The sequence below is a fragment of the Mobula birostris genome, chromosome 30, assembly GCF_030028105.1.
Source record: "Mobula birostris isolate sMobBir1 chromosome 30, sMobBir1.hap1, whole genome shotgun sequence".
NCBI lineage: Eukaryota > Metazoa > Chordata > Chondrichthyes > Myliobatiformes > Myliobatidae > Mobula > Mobula birostris.
Genome location: NC_092399.1, coordinates 18,324,380 through 18,346,286, shown reverse-complemented (window position 1 = coordinate 18,346,286; position 21,907 = coordinate 18,324,380). Strand labels below are relative to the sequence as shown.

General features: G+C 42.8%; 1 protein-coding gene across 1 annotated transcript in view; it reads left to right on the top strand.

The window, feature by feature from the left end:
- The window catches only part of LOC140190534 (disks large-associated protein 2-like), a 148,166-nt gene that overhangs the window by 23,732 nt on the left and 102,527 nt on the right, over positions 1-21,907 (top strand). The window contains exon 2 of the mRNA XM_072247190.1: positions 9,634-10,731. Coding sequence (XP_072103291.1) covers positions 9,700-10,731 — 1,032 coding nt within the window. The 5' untranslated portion in view covers positions 9,634-9,699. The remainder of the gene's footprint in view (positions 1-9,633; positions 10,732-21,907) is intronic.

Here is a 21,907-nt window from a genome sequence, read left to right as displayed (position 1 = left end):
TCATTTTCCAAGAAAAACCAAAGGTCAGATTTGTTTAGCTGTCCAGCCATAGTAATACATATCAATTAGTGGTAATCTCTTGTGAGGAGAGTGCTGTGAGCGTTTTCTAATATCAATTGTTCCTTGGTTAAAATTCAATAGACCGAGTTATTTTGATATATTTAAGGAAAACATGGAATCACAGAAGAATAAAACTTCAATGTCCTGTTTCTGAAAGACTTGAATGTCTTACCCCAGTTAAAATCAGAGAACATTGCTGACTGGTATGTCTGTATTGGTGTCCCAAAAGCATGTATCGCTTGGTTTCTGCTACCTCGCAGTAGTCAATGGATTGGATTATCTAACCCATGAACAAGCGGTTAATGTATTAATCTATGGTGATTATCTTTGTCTCTGGTTAGGGACCAGCCAACATGTCAGGAGTTGTCAAACCAAGGGAATGGTCAGACCAGCCTCCCATTCTAATGATCCGGGCTTTGGTCAAATCTTCAAAGTGCAAAGTAAATTTTATTATCAAAGCAGACATACAAGGGGTGATTGATAAGTTTGTGGCCTAGAGTAGAAAGAGTCAATTTTAGAAAACCTAGCACATTTATTTTTTCTACATTTACACACTTAGTCCAGTGGTCATGGAGCATACGAATCCCTTCTTTGTAGAAGTCGGCATCTTGGACTTCCAGAAGTGGTCCACGGCAGGGGTGATTGATAAGTTCGTGGCCTAAGGTAGAAGGAGATGAGTTATTAACTCCAAACTTTCTGTATTTTCACTTAAAGAGTTGAACTGCATGTGCATGTAACAAGAGCTGTATGACTCATCTCCTTCTACCTTTAGCCATGAACTTATCAATCACCCCAGCTGTGCACCACCTGGAGGTCCAAGATGCTCTCGTTACATGCACGTGCAGTTCACCTCTTTGAGTGATAATGCAGAAAGTTTGAAGTTAATAACTCATCTCCTTCCACTTTAGGCCATGAATTTATCAATCACCCCTGCTGTCGACCAATTCTACAAAGAAGGGATCCGTATGCTCCACGACCGCTGGACTAAGTGTGTACGTGTGGCCTTTTATATATTGGCGAGACCCGACGCAGACTGGGAGACCGCTTTGCTGAACATCTACGCTCTGTCCGCCAGAGAGAGCAGGATCTCCCAGTGGCCACACATTTTAATTCCACATCCCATTCCCATTCTGACATGTCTATCCACGGCCTCCTCTACTGTAAAGATGAAGCCACACTCAGGTTGGAGGAACAACACCTTATATTCCGTCTGGGTAGCCTCCAACCTGATGGCATGAACATCGACTTCTCTAACTTCCACTAGGCCCCACCTCCCCCTCGTACCCCATCTGTTACTTATTTTTATGCACACATTCTTTCTCTCACTCTCCTTTTTCTCCCTTTGTCCCTCTGAATATACCTCTTGCCCATCCTCTGGGTCCCCCCCCCCTTGTCTTTCTTCCTGGGCCTCCTGTCCCATGATCCTCTCGTATCCCCTTTTGCCAATCACCTGTCCAGCTCTTGGCTCCATCCCTCCCCCTCCTGTCTTCTCCTATCATTTTGGATCTCCCCCTCCCCCTCCAACTTTCAAATCCCTTACTCACTGTTCCTTCAGTTAGTCCTGACGAAGGGTCTCGGCCTGAAACGTCGACTGCACCTCTTCCTAGAGATGCTGCCTGGCCTGCTGCGTTCACCAGCAACTTTGATGTGTGTTACATGTAGGAGGGGACTAGGTTGAAAAATAAATGTGCTAGGTTTTCTAAAATTGACTCCTTCTACCTTAGGCCACAAACTTATCAATCACCCCTCACGTCACCATACACAACCCTGAGATTCACTTCCTGTGGGCATACTCAGCAAATCAATAGAATAGTAACTATAACAGGATCGATGAAAGATTAATCAGAGTGCCAAAGACAATAAGCTGTGAAAATGCAAATATAAATAAAGAGCAATGAAGAAAGAGGACATGAAATAACAAGATGAAAGTCCTTATGGTGTGATAATTGGTTGTAGGATCATCTCATTGGATGGGCAAATGAATGTAGTTATCCCCTTTTGTTCAAGAGCCTGATGGTTGATGGTTGGGTAACTGTTCCTGAACTTGGTGGTGCGAGTCCTGAGACTCTTGTACCTTCTGCATAATGGCTGCAGTGAGAAAAGAGCATGGCCCGGGTGATGAGGATCTCTGATGATGGATGCTGCTTTCCTACGACAATGTTTCATATAGATGTGCTCAATGGTTTGGAGGGCTTTGCCTGTGATGTACTGGGCTGAATCCACTACCTTTTGTAAGATTTTCCATTCAAAGGCATTGGTGTTTCCTTAACAGGCCATGATGCAGCTAGGCAATATACTCTCCACTACACATCTATAGAAGTTTGTCAAATTTTTTGACGAAGCTTGCTGAATCTTTTCAGATCTGACCTCATTTGGGGTGAGAATGAGTATGAGACCACTCCCCGCCACAAAAGGATACAGCCCAGAGACCTCCCCAAAAACTTCTCTGCAAAAGCTACATGGGGACTAGTAACACAGCACCTGCACATCTATGTTTGATTTTGTGCACATGACGTATTGGTAAATATGCTTCAGTTACTAATTTTTCCTTTTCTGGAGACCCAACTTGCTCACAGTCAGATGTTGTGAATGCCCACTGGCAGACAGCACAGAATCTTAATGTGGTATCGTATTATAGCTGATTTGAAAGCAAGCCTCCTATTGAACTGATTGGCCCATCATTTGAATAGACCGACAGCGTGGTGGTGAATTATATTTTTCTAAAAGCAGGAACCTTCTGAAAAACATCATTATTAGCCAGTAAACAATAGAATTTGTAAACTCAGTCAGCTCCATCATGGGCACTAGCCTCCCCAGCATCCAGAGCATCTTCGAGGAGCGATGTCTCAGAAAGGCGGCACCCATCAAGGACTCCCATGCCTCTGGACATGCCCTCTTTTCGTTGCTACCATCAGGAAGGAGGTACAGGAGCCTGAAGGCACACACTTAATGATTCAGGAATAGCATCTTCCCCTCTGCCATTCGATTTCTAAATGGACGTTGAACCCATGAACACTACCCCACTACAATTTTTTCTCTTTTTACACTACTTATTTAAAATAAGTTTTAAAATATATATACTTACTGTAATTTACAGTTTTTCAGTGCTATGTATTGCAATGTACTGCTGCTGCGTAACAAATTTCACAGCGTCTGCCAATGATATTAAACCTGATTGTGGTTCTCACTCTGAACAGGCATCCTGGTTATTCATCCCCAGCACCCCCGTCCCCCCACAGTCAACATGAGCAGTAACAAATTCAGCAAACCTCTAACCCTACATCCTTCCTGGTCAGTTCCCTAGAACTTGGCCGCGTGTGAGGCTTTGAAGTCCTAGAACTGCTGTATCATTTTAGTAAATCATAGTGTCCTCATTTCTTTGCAATGGAGGCATCAATCAATCTCCTTATGATGTGTGTCCATCCAGTATCATTACTTGTAAATTTAATTTTAAAAATGATCAATCTGATGAAAGGTTAGATTTCTGGATATAGAAGCACTAGATTTTAGCATGGAGCTTTTTTTGCTATTAGAATTTACACCACTTCAGAAGAAAAGTGCAATTTAGGCTGGTCATTTTTCCATGTAGTCTTGATAAAAACTGATGCAAAATCAAGTACCTTGCTATTATTCCACTATACTCAGTGCTGTTCACCTGTTTCCGGACATGTGGACAAGACTGTAACATTGAAGATCACAAGTTATTTAGTCGCAGCAGTTTTGTTTCACATGATGGGATGTTAGGGATAAATTTGTCTTGGTGAGGAAGATAAAGAATAGTAGGGTGAAGGAACCATGGGTGACAAGTGAGGTGGAAAATCTAGTCAGGTGGAAGAAGGCAGCATACATGAGGTTTAGGAAGCAAGGATCAGATGGGTCTATTGAGGAATATAGGGAAGCAAGAAAGGAGCTTAAGAAGGGGTTAAGAAGAGCAAGAAGGGGGCATGAGAAGGCCTTGGCGAGTAGGGTAAAGGAAAATCCCAAGGCATTCTTCAATTATGTGAAGAAAAAAAGGATGACAGGAGTGAAGGTAGGACCGATTAGAGATAAAAGTGGGAAGATGTGCCTGGAGGCTGTGGAAGTGAGTGAGGTCCTCAATGAATACTTCTCTTCGGTATTCACCAATGAGAGGGAACTTGATGATGGTGAGGACAATATGAGTGAGGTTGATGTTCTGGAGCATGCTGATATTAAGGGAGAGGAGGTGTTGGAGTTGTTAAAATACAGTAGGACAGATAAGTCCCCGGGGCCTGACGGAATATTCCCCAGGCTGCTCCATGAGGCAAGGGAGGAGATTGCTGAGCCTCTGGCTAGGATCTTTATGTCCTCGTTGTCCACGGGAATGGTACCGGAGGATTGGAGGGAGGCGAATGTTGTCCCCTTGTTCAAAAAAAGTAGTAGGGATAGTCCGGGTAATTATAGACCAGTGAGCCTTATGTCTGTGGTGGGAAAGCTGTTGGAAAAGATTCATAGAGATAGTATCTATCGGCATTTAGAGAATCATGGTCTGATCAGGGACAGTCAGCATGGCTTTGTGAAGGGCAGATCATGGCTAACAAGCCTGATAGAGTTCTTTGAGGAGGTGACCAGGCATATAGATGAGGGTAGTGCAGTGGATGTGATCTATGTGGATTTTAGTAAGGCATTTGACAAGGTTCCACACGGTAGGCTTATTCAGAAAGTTAGGAGGCATGGGATCCAGGGAAGTTTGGCCAGGTGGATTCAGAATTGGCTTGCCTGCAGAAGGCAGAGAGTGGTGGTGGCGGGAGTACATTCAGGTTGGAGGATTATGACTAGTGGTGTCCCACAAGGATCTGTTCTGGGACCTCTACTTTTTGTGATTTTTATTAACGACGTGGATGTGGGGGTAGAAGGGTGGGTTGGCAAGTTTGCAGATGACACAAAGGTTGGTGGTGTTGTAGACAGTGTAGAGGATTGTCAAAGATTGCAGAGAGACATTGATAGGATGCAAGAGTGGGCTGAGAAGTGGCAGATGGATAGGGTAGTTAAGAAAGCTTATGGGGTGTTAGCTTTCATAAGTCGAGGGATGGAGTTTAAGAGTCGTGATGTAATGATGCAGCTCTATAAAACTCTGGTTAGGCCACACTTGGAGTACTGTGTCCAGTTCTGGTCACTTTACTATAGGAAGGATGTGGAAGCATTGGAAAGAGTACAGAGGAGATTTACCAGGATGCTGCCTGGTTTACAAAGTATGCATTATGATCAGAGATTAAGGGAGCTAGGGCTCTGGAGAGAAGGAGGATGAGAGGAGACATGATAGAGGTGTACAAGATAATAAGGGGAATAGATAGAAGGGATAGCCAGCGCCTCTTCCCCAGGGCACCACTGCTCAATACAAAAGGACATGGCTTTAAGGTAAGGGGTGGGAAGTTCAAGGGGGATATTAGAGGAAGGTTTTTTACTCAGAGAGTGGTTGGTGCGTGGAATGCACTGCCTGAGTCAGTGGTGGAGGCAGATACACTAGTGAAGTTTAAGAGACTACTAGATAGGTATATGGAGGAATTTAGGGTGGGGGGTTATATGGGAGGCAGGGTTTGAGGGTCGGCACAACATTGTGGGCCGAAGGGCCTGTAATGTGCTGTACTATTCTATGTTCTATGTATACGGTCAACAGAAGCTTAAAATTATGTTTTTAGAAAAAACTAGGAATAAAAGTATCTTTTAACCTTTGTCGCATATCTTTTGCTAGGTCTTATAAGAAAGAACCTAAAAAAGCACAGTGTGGATCTGTTCCAAGGCATTTTATTACTTGCAAGGAGAAGACCACCTCCGCTCCTCAGAATGGATGGCAGGTGGCTTTGGTTTTCAGCTTACAAACTTCATTTTTATACAGGTTTTCAGGCTATTCTTTGGCTGATATCTGTTCTGGGTGTCAGTTCCTCTGCTTAGCCACTGCAGTTCTTTCCCATAGTTACACAATAAACAATGATCAGAACATTACATGCCTCTTGCCATGTACACATATAGCATATAGCAAAGCACTCTGAGATTATACAGGTTCCATTTTGTCACATTGCAAGATTCAATACATAAAAAATCTCAGAAGTTTTGAATATACTTCCATACCATGTGATTCAGACCACTGTGGTATATTCCAAGGCTACTTCATTGAAGAACTGCGAAGAGAGAAAATATGTCTACTCTGTGTTGATATACTGGATATGTACTAGCAATGAACCTCAATGTAGCTTCTACCCTGTAGCCCAACATGTGGGAACCTCATTTTTTTTATTTATTCATTGTTTTTTTATTATTATTGCTTCTGAATTGAGGAGGTAACTAAAAGTTAACGATACCGATGAGTCAGGAGTCACAAAGAAGACTGTAGATTTCTTTCCCTGAGAAATATCATTGAACCAGCTGGGTCTTTACAAGAACATGGTGGCATCCGTTAGTCTCGCAAAACAATGGATCTGTGGCTGGAGGATTTCCAGGGCGCAGCCCTGGGCAAGGTTTTATGAAAGACCAGCAGTTGCCCATGGTGCAAGTCTCCCCTCTCCACGACACCAATGTTGTCCAAGGGAAGTGCATTAGGACACATACAACTTGGCACCGGTGTCATCGCAGGAGTTGCCAGAATGTGTTGAAGGCAACGTCGGACTGCCTTAGGGTCTCCAGCACTGGATTTGTCCTCAGGGTTTACTCCCAAAGCCTTTCCCATGAGTGGGTTTGGCCTCAAGAGTATAATCGTTTCTGAGTTGCATCACTGAGCTAATCTTGTTCTGTTTAATTGCAGACTTATTTAGTCCTCTCATTTTAAACTCTCCAGTAGTCGTGGTGGGATTCCACCTCATACCTTACGATTGTCCAGAATGTTCACCGCTAGTCTTTCAACTTGACTGCTACACTACCACACCTAATTGAAAAAATTTTAAAGGGCTTTCATTGCTAATTTTCATGTACCTTTACAATTGACAGGAGGCACTTAATCTCATTGACTGACAGTTTAATATCCTTCGATACTAAATTTATTAATTTTATCACTCCCACAGACAGAAAAAACATTTTTATTAAGTTAGTTGCAGGGAAAAGTAAATAATTATTATACATCTGCTTTAGAACCTTCATAGACTGAATATTTGTTCAAGCCTTTTGGAATCAATTGGGATATAATCTCAGGAGCTTGAACTAATCAATATCAGTGCTGATTTAGTGAAACACCTTTTCCATTAAAATGCAAAGCTACTTTGATTTATTTTACTGAAAATGCAGGTTTTGTAAAAAAAAATCTAACTGATCATCTAAAAGCAAAAAAACTGCAAATGTTGGATTTCTGAAATACACCAGAGATTGCTTGAGAAACTCAGAAGATCAGGTGAAATGAGAAATAAAGTGAACATTTTGGTTTAATGTCATTTTTTCACAATCCTAAATGCTATTTTTTCAGCATCATCATCATCATTATGTGTTGTGTCATATGATGTGGGTGATCATGGTCTTATGACGATGATTGATCTTGGCAAATTTTTCTACGGAAGTGGTTTGCCTTCGCCTTCTTCTAGGCAGTGTTTTTACAAGACGGGTGACACCAGCTATTATCAATACTCTTCAGAGATCGTCTGCCTGGTGTCAGTGGTCATATAAACAGGACTTGTGACATACGCCAGCTGCTCATACAACTGTCCACCAACTGCTCCCATTGCTTCGTGTGACCCTGATCGGGGAGGGCTAATCTGACGCTACCCCTTGCCCAAGAGTGATCTGCAGGCTAACAGAGGAAAGGAGTAGTTGTATCTCTACCCCACCACCCGAAATATTAACTGTTTTATTTAATTCTAGCTGCATTCCTTTCCAGACTATGGGGTAGACTTGCACGTCCCCTACTGGAATTGGGACAGTTGGGGATAATTTCATATCCTTTATAAAACCTCCTGAGTTCATTGCTTGGAATAGAATGGAAATCTGGCTATTTCCATAATAAGTTATTTAAAGCCAACCTGCATCAATTAATGAACTGGAGCTGAGGCAGAGTTTATGACAGAGCAAATTACTTACCATACAGCAGTCAAAGTCAACATACCCAGTGAAATTGTCTGTTTTAACAGCAAATTAAATAAAACAGGATAATTTCTCCAGAACAATGCAATAAATTGACAATAGTTGCATTTAAATTATGTGCATTAAATCAACCTCAGTCACAGCTGACAGTGTGGTTATTTAACTGGAATGACTGGTGAATTCTCCAGTCATTTCAGTCTGGATGATTGTAACATCATCACCATATGCAGTCAAAGGATGTGGCATCTGTCCCACCAGATTACCTTTTAGGCAACCAAAAGCAAACAGCAGATATTTGTATGGATGCTTTATCAACGTCCATAAGACCATTAGACATAGGAGCAAAATTAAGCTATTCAGCCTATTGAGTCTTCTCACAATTCCATCATATCTGATTCATTATCACTCACACCTCAATCTCCTGCCTTCCACCCCCCCATAACCTTTAACACCCTGACTAATCAAGAATCTATGAACCTCTGCTTTAAATATACCCAATTACTTGGCCTCCACAGCTTTCTATGGTAATGAATTCCACAGATTCACCACCACTTGGTGAAAGAAATACCTCCTAATCTCTGTTCTAAAAGGACATCCAATAATTCTGAGTCTGTGCTTCTGGTCCTAGACTCACCTACTATAGGAAACATCCTCTGCACATCCACACTATCCAGGCCTTTCAGTATTTGATAGGCTTCAATAAGATCACCTCTCATTCTTCTAAACAACAGTGATTATAGGCCCAGAGCCATCAAACACTGCTCATATGTTAACCTTTTCATTCCCATTAACCCTTCCATTTCATGTCAGTTTGGGTCAGTTATTAAAAGTTTGAAAAAAGGTTCTAAGGTTCATTTTATTGTCAAAGTGTGCATGTACAATACAACTCTGATACTTGTCTTCTCCAGATAGCCACGAAGTGCAGAAAAACAATGGAGTTGTTGAAAAAAATTACATCAACCACCCCCACCCCTGCATGTAAAAGAAAAAAAGCACAAAACTTGCAAACCCCAAGCCTTCAACCCCCTCCCACACACAAAAATAACAGTTCGCCCATCTGGAAAATGACAGCTAGAACATCAGAACCCCCAAACTTACACACTCCCAACCCCCTCCATCACAGAAAAGAAAACAGATCTGACACTGGGAATATAATACATGAATGAGGGAGTACATGTTGTGAAGAGACATTAAGCCATAACCCTATTTACATATTGTAGCAGATTAAAGAGACTTTGCCAACAATCCCTGCCCCTCTGTTTCAGGGGCTTTGTTTCAAACAGAAACTACGAGGTTAATCAGGAAATGATTAATGGAAGCCTCTGAACTGTTAATTCAACATTTGCCAGAGAAATGGAGGTCTTCAGTGAAATATTGGTGTAAAAATGGCCCCTGAGATTGTATGACTCAGGTGTTTGTATTAAACTTTAAAGATCATGATAGCTTGATGTTTCAGTATGTTTCTAAGAGTTTATTTTCTGCTTTGTAGTTTTGAGAACAGCAATGCTAATCTTTAAAATATTTTGATTTGTTGTTTCAATTTTATCCTTACAGATACCAAGGCTGCCAATACAGTGTAATCCTGAAGAATGAACAGAAACTGCTTACTTTATTAACACAATGAAGGGGTATAATGGGAGTCGGAGCCAGTCGCAGCATTCTTCTGCACACACGTGCCACTGTATGCCTGAGGATTGTGACCACTCTCATGATTACTTACATCACAGCCAGGATCCTCGGCAGTCTTACTTGCTCAGCCCTACAGAATCCTGCTCAATGGACCACCACTACTGCGTATCGAGGGGGACCATGTCCTCCGAGTGTGCCGGTGCGCCGGTCAGCCTGAACGAGCAGATGTCCTCCAGCAGCACCTTCCCCAGGATGCACCACAACCCGCAGTACGAGTCCTGCGACGACTGTATGGCCGCCACCCACACGGCCAGCAAGATCAACCGGCTCCCCGCCAACCTGCTGGACCAGTTTGAGAAGCAGCTGCCGCTCCACCACGACGGGTTCCACACGCTCCAGTACCAGCGGGCCAGCTCAGCAGAGCAGCGGAGCGAGAGCCCCAGCAGGATCCGGCACCTGGTCCACTCCGTGCAGAAGCTTTTTGCCAAGTCTCACTCTCTGGAGGCCCCGTCCAAAGGGAATGTAAACGGGACGAAGGCGGAGGGGAGGGGCAGCGACAGCTATCATCACCATCAGCACCACCGCCACCATCAGCACCACCACCAGTCGAGGTCAACAAAAAGGAGTAAGAGCAAGGAGCGCAAATCGGAGTCCAAGCACAGGGCCAAGATAACTGGCTGGTGGAGCTCTGATGACAACCTTGACAGCGACAGCAGTTACATGGTCACTGCTGGATCCAGTAGGCACTCTATGGACCAGGCCACTCAGTACTGTACAGAACCCATTGAAAGTGCCTTCAGAGATCTGACCCTGAAGAGTTTAAAAAGCAGCAGTGAGGGGAAGTGCTTAGCCTGTGCGGCCATGCCGATGATGGCTGACTCACAGCACGCGAAGAGGAGCGCGTGGTCCACCATGACAGTAAGCCAAGCCAGAGAGGCCTATCCCAGCTCAAGCCTGAACCAAGACAAATCATCAGTGCTACAGGATATCAAGGCACAAGAAAGAGCTTATCATTATCTTCAGGTAGGTGGTAAACCCTGTTTTCCAGTATTAGAAGAAAGTTGGACCATCAACATGTGAACTCCATAGATTTTTTTGTCCAAAGTTATTGCATTTGAGTTGTTTATTGTATGCATGATATCTCAGATTTGTTTGAATTACCATGCGATTGGCTTTTGGAACCGCTATACATGAAAGCTGAATCAGGCATATTACTTTTCAGAGACACAGGACTGCAGTTGCTAGAATCGGGAGCAGCAAACCATCTGCTTGAAGACCTTGCTGGGTCAAGCAGCATCTGGGTGTTGGAAAGATTTGTCCGTGTTCACCCTCAGGCTCCCCACCCCACAGCACCATTTGATCCTGGTGCACTCTGCAATTCACGTCTCCCCTAACCAGCTCCATTATCACCTCCCTTGCTTACTAGATTCCAGAACTGGTAGCCCTTTGTGCTCCTGCTTATCACCATCCAGGAGCTGTCTCTATCTTCATCCTCCCATCTCCCCACCTCACTCAATCTGCTTCTCCTTCCTTTTCTGTCTCCATCCCTCAGGCTTTGCCTCCCAACTTCACCCCTCCTTTCCCATTCCCTCCCCAGCTAGCCTGACCCGTCATTCATCCATCAGCCCATCTCTCCTCTTTATACCCACTACCTTCCCCATCCACTCAAAGTTCAAAGTAAAAATTTATTAGCAAAATACATTTATGTCACCATATCCGACCCTGAGATTGATTTTCTTGCGGGCATACTCAGTAAATCCAAGGACCGTAACAGAATCAATGAAAAACCACATCCAACAGGACAGACACACAACTAATATGCAAAACACAGCAAACTGCAAAAAAAGAGCTAATAGTAATAAATAAATAAGCAATAAATATCGAGAACATGAGGTGAAGAGTCCTTGAAAGTGAGTCCATAGGCTGCGGACTCTTAGTCCTGGTGCAGGGTTTCAAATCAAAACATTGACAATTCCTGTTTCTGCCTCAGATGTTTCTCAACCTATGCAGTTCCTCCAGCAGACTGTTTGTTACTAATTCACAGGATTCTATGTTACAGTAAAGTTGCAAGGATTCCTTTCAAAGCCCACTGCTACTCATCATAGACGTAGAGGTTAGTAAAATCAGGGTGAAAATTCTTGTCTGGCAGTACACAGTAACTGCACTCTACCTCTTCAAACAGTATTTGCTGATGAGGAGCAGTGGTGGTTCAGTGATTAACCTTACATGAATGAGCACACGTAATTGTGACACTGCAATCAGGGAACTGAATTTAATTCTTTCACTGCATCACAATATATATAATTACATGTTTGTCTATGCTACAAATTCATCAACTACTTTCTGTGGTCCACAACAGTCATACTATCTTTTGTAATGACCCCAAATACATCCAACCCAGATCACTGAAAGTGACTTATAGCTGTGACAGGACATGAGCATCAATAGAATGAGTTTCAGAGGAAGAATACAAACTCTGGAACTGGTATATGCAGAATGAGGGGATGGTGCCTAGAGACCTGAACCATGGTGTTTATTACAAACTGCTCAGAAAAAATATGACATTATCCAGTGGAACAGAGAATTATAGAAGAGGGCACAACTCTAGTTCTTAGGTCAAGCTGACGTCCATATATGTGGCAGGGAGTGAAAATTCAAAAACCTGAGGTGCAAAGGGACTTGGGAGTCCTTGTGCAGGATTCACTCGTGAAAGGTTAATCTGCAGGTTGAATCTGTGGTGAGGAAGGCAAGTGCAATGTTCGCATTCATTTTGAGAGGACTAGAATATAGAAGAAAGGGTATAACGTTGAGACCTTATAAAGCACTGATGAGGCCTCACTTGGAGTATTGTGAGCAGGTTTTGGCCGCTTATCTAAAAAAAAGATGTGCTGACATTGGAAAGGGTTCAAAGGAGGTTCACGAAAATTATTCCGGGATTGAAAGGCTTGTCATATGAGGAGTGTTTGATGGCTCTGGGCCTGTACTCACTGGAATTCAGAAGAATGAGGGGTGACTTCATTGAAACCCACTGAATGTTGAAAGGCCTCTAAAGAATGGATATGGAAAGGATGTTTCCTGTGGTGGGGGAGAGCAGAGGACACAGCCTCAGAATAGAGGGGTGTCATTTTAGAATGGAGGTGAGGAGGAATTTCTTCAGCTAAACAGTAGTGAATGTGTGGAATTCGTTGTCACAGGCTGCTGTGGAGGCCAAGTCATTGGGTATATTTAAGGCAGAGGTTGGTAGGTTCTTGATCAGTCAGGGCATGAAAGGATATGGGGAAAAGGCGGGAAATTGGGGTTGAGAGGGAAAATGAATCAGCCATGAAGGAGTGGCAGAGAAGGTTCAAATGATCTAATTCTGCTCCTACATCTCTTATGGTCTAATGGGCTTACGGGTGACTCAATGGAATGAATATTTGTGTGTGTGTGTAAGCATCAGAAAGTCGATGATGCATCCTTCTGCGCCTACACAGGGCTTCTATGTGCTCCCATTGCACTCATTCAAGGCTCTCAAGCCATCCTTAATACTCCTTTTTCCATTTGAATGGTTATGGACCAGAGACTCCCAGAAGTCTGTGAGCATATTACTTTTCTGCAAGGAGCACTCCCTTAAAACTCTACATTTCACTTGATATTTGTGAATAAGAATAAACTATGGGGGTAGTGGAGAAGATTGTATACCAATGCAGAGATGATGTGTTGTGGATTGCTGGAAAAGATCTATAATTTAACAGTTTGGAAAGATGTTGGTGTTTGTCATAGTATAATGTGGCAAGAGGTTTGAAATCAATCCCTTGACAGCCATATCACATTACACATTACACATGACCATCCATTGTAACATTGTACCCATTGTGACAAGATCTTTCATCCCAGTTAGAAGATACTATTTTAAAACGAGATTTGCATTTATTTCTGAGCAAGAAATCTGACCCTGATTTTGAGATACCCTACCCCACTTAGGATGTGGGTTCCTGGGTGGAAGTACCTACAACTACACTGTCACATCAAATTCTGTAGAGCAATGTAGCTAATTTAGTAGTCACCTCTAGGAGGATCCAAAAATTAATCTTATGGTAAGTTGGAATAATTGCCTGTTTCTTTGCATTCTAGCATTATTTAAACCAAGGAGACCTATTCAACTTCATAATTCAACAAAGGGAGTGATATTGTTTGCATATTAGATGAAGTATTCCTAAGTTATTGTGTGTTATGTGCACTACTCTGCTTTACACCCTGGTCCAGAGAAAAGTTGTTTTGTTTGGTGGTATACATGTATGTAGTTAAATGACAATAAGCTTGACTTTTTTCACTGAAGTTATGCCCATATTCTGTTGTGTGCAGTAAAATGGCGCGGGATTTCACATTGCCGTGCCAAATAGCATAACCTTAGTAAGAGTTTTGGTACATGTTGCTGCCTGCAATTGCATCTCATTTACGGTTTAAGTATTCAATTTATTTTAAGCTTGTGCATTCAACTTGCTTTGTGAAATAAAATTCATTTTCTCCTCGACATACTTGAGGGATCACAGAAATTGCTTATTTCAGAACTGAAAAACAATCACACGTTGCAAATTTCCTTTCAGAGGTATCTATGAATGAATCTGTTTACATGTCAGAGTTGCTTCCCAGGAATACAGATAGCTATTGAAGAGAAAATACTCAAGGCCCTTTTCTGCAAAAACATCCTACAGGATATGTTGTAAATTTCATATGCAAATATATTTTGATTTGCATTTATGTTGTGCTTATAATGTGGGTGAAGTGATTTAAAGCACTTCAGCAAAGCAAGGAAGAAATTGATACAATTCTAAGGAGATACAGAATGAAAAACAGCTTGGTTATTTATAAATGGTTATAAGATGAGAGGAGTGTAGGGAATCTTAGGGCTCAGATACACAATTGGGAAATTGTTTTGATGGTTTTGGAACAGAAGGAGGGGCAAGCATTACAGGGGTCAGGGTAGCTGAAGGCTTGGAAGGTCTTGGAGGCCAAGTCCATGGGTATATTTAAAGCAGAAGTTGATAGTTTCCTGACTGGTCAGGGCATAAAAGGATATGGTGAGAAGGCAGGTGTCTGGGGTTGAGTGGGATCAGCCATGATGGAATGATGGGCTGAGTGGCCTAATTCTGCTCCTGTGTCTTTTGGTCTTACGGTCTCATGATCTCAACATAAAAGCTGAAACTTTAGAACTGTGGGCCAGTGTAAGAAAGAGGAGCCACTGGCCTCAAGTGTTAGTCTGAATAGAGTGTGGGTTAGATACCATGTTTGCTGTTGTGTGCTGGGGCAGCAGGCTGAAGGTAGCAGACACCAACAGAATCTACAAACTCATTCGTAAGGCCAGGGATGTTGTGGGGATGGAACTGGACTCTCTCACGGTGGTGTCTGAAAAGAGGATGCTGTCCAAGTTGCATGCCATCTTGGTCAATGTCTCCCATCCACTACACAATGTACTGGTTGGGCACAGGAGTACATTCAGCCAGAGACTCATTCCTCCGAGATGCAACACAGAGCGTCATAGGAAGTCATTCCTGCCTGTGGCCATCAGACTTTACAACTCCTCCCTTGGAGAGTCAGACACCCTGAGCCAATAGGCTGGTCCTGGACTTATTTCATAAATTACTGGCATAATTTACATATTACTATTTAACTATTTATTATTTATGGTGCAACTATAACGAAAACCAGTTTCCCCCGGGATCAATAAAGTATGGCTATGACTATGACTATTACCAATGAGGATGGAACAGTGATAACAAAGGTGTTAGAATAACTGAGGCAGAGGAGAGGATCTTACTGGCATAAAAGGTGACTTGCGGTGTTAGCAAATGTCAGTAGAAAGCTGGAGGTGAAGTGGATCAGAGCCCCAGGAAATGACAAAAGTACGGACAGATGGCTACTGTTTACTCGGTAAATCTGTTGGGGTAAGTCTAGGATGCACGTTGAGACTCTTGCGGAGTGCCTTGGATTGCTTCGTTGTGGTTGAGGTGACATGGAAGTGGTTGCCATTGTAGTTGCGGTTCAATCTGAACCGGTGGCTTCTTCAAGGCTCCACTTTTTAGAGGTGAAAGGGATTAATGGCATGGAGTCTGGAAGAGAAATGAAGACTATCGTTCAGTTTATTTCGGAAGCTTAGCTTGAAGGATGCAGTAGTTCATCCAAGACAGGAGACTGTATAAAGATTTCATGCTCTTTTGGTTTGGTAAATGCAACGGGTGCTGCATGTCTTTATGATGCACAGCATGACTCCTCGATAGAATCAGTGGTGAAAAATTGTCAGGGTGGCTTTCACTTTGATCATGCAGAGGCAGTCTGCAGAGCCCACAGCACCCGTATCAAGGTTATGCTGACCGCTGGGAAATATGTCAGTTCGTAAATAACACTTTACATGGCAAGGTACAGTCTTTAAAAAAGTACTATGGAGGTGAGGGAAAATAAAGAGAGGGAGGTGTTTTGTGAGGTCACTCCCTCATTCCCACTTCAGCACCAAGTGGATTGGCCTGGTCAACCCTCCCACCACGTAGGATGTGTGCTCAGTAAGAAAGCATCTCAACATCTCAATATCTACTTCCAGGAACTTATCAGAGATAGAGTTATCCCTAACCATCGTGACCTTGCATGTTTTGCTAAAAATCAGTCAGGTTTATCATCACTGACATATGTTGTGAAATTTGTTCTTTTGTAGCAACAGTACAGTGCAAGATATAAACACTACAAGTTGGAATAAATAAATAGTGCAAAAGAGAAAACAAGAAAAAAATAAAGTGAGGTAGTGTAAATGAGTTCATGGACCACTCAGGAATCTGATGGCAGAAGGGAAGCATCTCTTCCTCAAGTGTTGAAGGTGGGTCTTCAGACTCCACGTTGTTCTACACTCCAAAGAAAATAGATAACCCCAGGAATTAGTGCAGTAATATTTAGGCCTAATTTTCTTTTACTTCAGTTGTTTCCTCATCATTAAATTGTCTCCAGTCCCATTTTCAAGGGCTTTGAAGGATTGGTTGGTATTGGTCTCTCAGAGGGACAGGACAAACATCAGTACAACTGTCTGCATGATTGCATCCGAACCCAAGCAATAACCTGACAAGTGTCACCTGGAACAGATCATTGCTCCAAGAACAAAAATTGTAGGCAAAAGATAATCGCTTTAATTAGGAACAAAGTGTCTTATATACAGTTATAACCCTCCAGTGCTGTTGTAATATTTATATCCTGATCTTAATATGCTCATTCCAGAAATAGTCTATAAAAGGATGGCAAAGATTGGTGCAATCAATTAGTGTGAAGAATTAAACCCCTCAATCAGTTAGAGCAGCATTCTGTTGGAATATTTTGCTGTTTTTTTCCCTATATTTTTTGCTATCGTGATCCTAGCAAAGGAACACATGCAATTTTCCGATCACGTTGATTGGAATGCTTAATCTACGTCAATCCGGTGTACATATGACTGTAAATGTTAATGCCACTGACCTTCAGTTCTTCAACGTTCAAAGCAAATTTATTATCTAAGTACACATATGTTCAAAGTTCAAAGGACATTTATTATCCAAGTATGTATACATTATAGAACCTTGAGATTTGTCTCCTTACAGGCAGCCACAAAACAAAGAAACCCAAAAGAACCCATAAAAAAGACCAACAATATCCAAATGTGCAGAAAAATAATAAGGATGACAAAGAGCACCTCTAAAATCTTAAGACAGTGTTAAGAAGTTTAGAAGATTGTGGGCTCAGAGCATGACACAACAGGTGTGAATGCTTTAAACCAAGCATCACTTACTGCGGTCACACCATTGATGCAGAAGAATTGCACAACTGTGTTGAGAAAATTCAAGCAGTGGAGGATGCCTCAAGACCAGAGGACTTGTCATAGTTGCAGTCCTTTTTAGGATTTGTCAATTACTATAACAGGTTCCTGCCAAACCTGGCTACTGTGCTCCACCCCTTGCACACTTTTACTATAGATCAGAAAGAAAGTGGCAATGGGCAAAGCATTGTAAGGTGGCTTTCCAAAAGGTAAAGGAAATAGTGATATCAGACACTGCAATCACACACTTTGATCCACACCATACAGTGAGGCTCGCCTGTGATGCCTCACCTTATGGTATAGGTGCAGACATGTCACATGTCATGGTTGATGGAAGTGACATCAAGATTTTGCATTGTGCTCCCTTACCGCTGCAAAGAAAAATTAGGCACAGATTGAGAAAGAGGTCTTGAGTCTGGTTTGGGCTGTAAAACGTTTCAACCGGTACCTGTATGGGAATGAATTTACCCTCACTACTGATCACCAACCACTGGTGTCCATTTTCAATCCACAGAAGGATGTTTCACTGACAGTGGCAGCACAAATGCAGGGATGGGCTCTGTTTCTTGGAGGACACAGTTACGAGATCAAATTCAAGAGGACAACTAATCAGAGAACTTCTCTTGGATTGTTCCATTTACCATTGGAAAAGGAATACCTGTAAAATTTATTAAAGAGGGTATTCCTTTTGACACATTCTCTTTAATGCAAATTGACCTCCTATAATGGCAGAGATGATCCAAAGGGACACCAAAAAAGATCTCACAGTGTCTCAGGTCTACATGGCCATCCAGAATGGTTGGAATATGCAGCAGGCACTTCAGTTCCACCATTTTTTACCAATGCTGGGATGAACATATATTTGACAGGGCTTGCCTTATGTGAGGTTTGAGAGTTGTTGTACCATCCAAGCTGAAAGTTAAAGTGGTGGAGGAGCTACATGCCGATCATCTAGGCTTTGGTTCGAGACTTCATCTGGTGGCCTCGGATAGATCAGTAGAGCCAGCAGCTTGCCATGCATAGTTGAGGATGCCCACACGTACAGAAGAAAGGTGTTCAAAGAACCGTTTCCTGAAGTCATGGAGTCAACTCCTACAGATACTATGAAGGAGATCCCAGAATCTGAGATTGTTTCACAGCTACAAGTCTCGCTTGCCAAGCAGCGTGTCCCCTCTTGTCAGGAAAGAAATCCTCCCGACAACGATTAAATCTTTAGCCCTGAATGGGACAATATAAAATTTACTCTGCTGCGGATGTGGATGTCTACATGGTATACTGTATATATTTTTTTTTTCTCTCACCCCTGTAGGTGGTGTGTATGTGTATTTTTCCCTCAGTCTCGTGTCCTGTACCAAAGGCCTGGGAGTTTGAGGGTTTAGCACAGCATTCTTGCTGTTCCTAGTAGTGCACTCTTCTGGACCGAGACCGCAGATGTTGTTCCTAAAAATTGTTGGAGCAACTTTCCTAGTCCAGGTGTCACAGCTCCAAGTGCTCCTATCACCACCAGGATTACTCTGGGTTTAACCTTCCACATTCTTGCTATTTACTCTTTCAAGCCCTGGTATTTCTCCAGCTTCTCATACTCTTTCTTCCTGATGGTACTGTCATTTGGGATTGCCACGTCTATAACTATTGCTTTTTTCTGTTCCTTGTCCTGTATCACTACGTCTGCTTGGCTGGCCAGTACCTGCTCAACAGTCTGTATTTCGAAGACCCACAGTACCTTAGCTCTGTCACTCTCCACAGCCTTCTCGGGTATTTTGCGTCTGGATTTGGGAGTGTCCAGTCCATACTTAGCGCGGGTGGTCCTGTACACAGTTCCTGCAACTCAGTTGTGTCATTCAGTGTATGCTATCCCTGCCTGCATCCTGCACCCTGCTATTATGTGCGGGACAGTTTTCAGCGGATTCCTTGCACGGTCTGCATCTTGGGTCTTGTCTGGTGTGATAGGCCCCTGCTTCTACTGCTCTGGTGCTCAGCACCTGTTCTTGTGCTGCCATAAAATAAGTTGAAATGAAATCTATATTGAGTTAGAATTTATAGCTAAGCAGGGAAGAGTATTGTGTATTTAATATTTGAGCAATTTTGTGAATACATTACTGTGCAAATGCCTTAGGCACATATATAGTACTGTAGTAATTTTATTGCACTGTACTGCTGCCACAAAAAAAAATTCATGACATATGCAAGTAATGATAAACCTGATTCTGATGTGGGTCTCTATTGTCAACTAAGAGAGGGAAGGGGGCAGGGGGCAGGGGGCAGGGAGCAGGGAGCACCGGAGTGACATTCTGTAATGATCAATAGACCGATTGTCTGGAATCAAATAACAACCTTGACTGGTGTCTCAAGGCTGGGTGTGTCTGCATCTGAACCACGCCCCCCTGCCCACCCCTGGCACTCCTTTGCCATCTGCCCCACACCCCTCCCGCAATGCTGCACCCTCACCATTCTCAACATTCTTTCCTCCCTGCCAGATTTACAAACTTGCTCTCCGCTCCATGCTGACAAATACGTTACTGTGCAAAAGACTTAGGCATCCTAGCTATATACAGTTGAAGTCAGAAGTTTACATACACCTTAGCCAAATACATTTAAACTCAGTTTTTCACAATTCCTGACAGTTAATCATAGAAAACATTCCCTGTCTTAGGTCAGTTAGGATCACTACCTTACTTTAAGAATGTGATGGTGGTGGTGGCATCCGTTAGTCTCGCGAGACCATGGATCTGCGCCTGGAAGGTCTTGCTTCAGTCTGCATTAGAGCAGCGTCTGTTGTGGCTGTCGAGTCCCACACAGGACTGACAGTCTTGGCTGCAGCGACTGCACTTGAAGGCACTGTCCTCCAGTGTTGTCTTGGTGCTGTTTTTCTGACGAGTGTGCTTTTCTTCAGCAGCAAGCCTCAGCTTCTCTTCTCTTTTTAGACCTTCAGTGAGAGCGATCGCTTGCAATGTCCTCCCACCTCTCGACGTTCATTTTCAGTGACTTCATGTCTTTCTTGCAAATGACTTTGAAACGAAGATGGGGCCGCCCTTGTGCTCGCTTGCCGGAGGCCAGTTCCCCGTACAGCAGGTCTTTTGGGATCCTCCTGTCTGACATGCGGTGTACATGGCCCAGCCAGCGGAGACAGTGTTGTTGGAGCAGGGTGAAGAGGCTGGGTATCTGGGCGTGGGCCAGGACCTCATTGTTGGTGACTCGGTCAGTCCACGTGATGTCCAGGATGCGTCTCAGGCTGCGAAGGTGGAAGGTGTTGAGAACTGAAAAAGCGTGTGCGAGCAAGGAAGCCTACAAACCTGACTCAGTTACACCAGTTCTGTCTGGAGGAATGGAACAAAATTCCAGCAACTTACTGTGAGAAGCTTGTGGAAGGCAACCCAAACATTTGACCCAAGTTAAACAATTTAAAGGCAATGCTACCAAATACTAACAAAGTGTATGTAAACTTCTGACCCACTGGGAAAGTGATGAAAGAAATAAAAGCTGAAATAAATCATTCTCTCTACTATTATTCTGACATTTCACATTCTTAAAATAAAGTAGTGATCCTAACTGACCTGAGACAGGGAATGTTTTCAAGGATTAAATGTCAGTAATTGTGAAAAACTGAGTTTAAATGTATTTGGCTAAGGTGAATATATAAACTTCTGACTTCAACTGTATATATGACTAAGACTTTTGCACAGTACTGTATGGTGCTTACATAATTCATTATGGGTTATATGTAAAAGGAAGTAAATGGCATACATTATTCTGCCACCATGTCATAACTGCATTCCTTGCTAAAAGTTAAATCAATGTACATATTTATCTTGGTCTCCCCAAGTTTCTCTTTCGAATAATTTCTGGAATTACAAAACATAACTATTTCCACCTTTGTTAAAAGACTTTGGCTGCCTCTCCTTGATGAGTGATAAAAATGGGACCCTGCTTGCAAATTAGGGGGTTATTGATCAACATGTGTCATATGTCCATCCTAAATCTGTGTGCTAACCTTGCCATCAGGAAATTTAGGTTCTTGTTTTTGTGTAGAATCAGAAAAACAGAAAATATAGCTTGCGTATCCAAAGAAAATGTTGGTGTCACCCGAAGTTATCCTATCTGGCCACTGCCTGTTTTCATAGTGAATTGCTACCTGCCATCCTGATGATGGGAATGAGCGCTTCTTCGGAACTTGCTTGCCCACTCATTTTTATTGAGATTGAAGTCTCAAAATTGCAGCTGCTCCTTTGTCTTCTGAACAGCCAACTGAAACTCTGCACAAGGTGACTAAAGATAAAGATTGATTTTATTTGTCACATGTGCGTGGAAACAATGAAACATACTGTGAAATGCGTCGATGACCAACACAGTCTGGGGACTGTGCTGGAGCAGACCACAAGTATTGTCATCCAT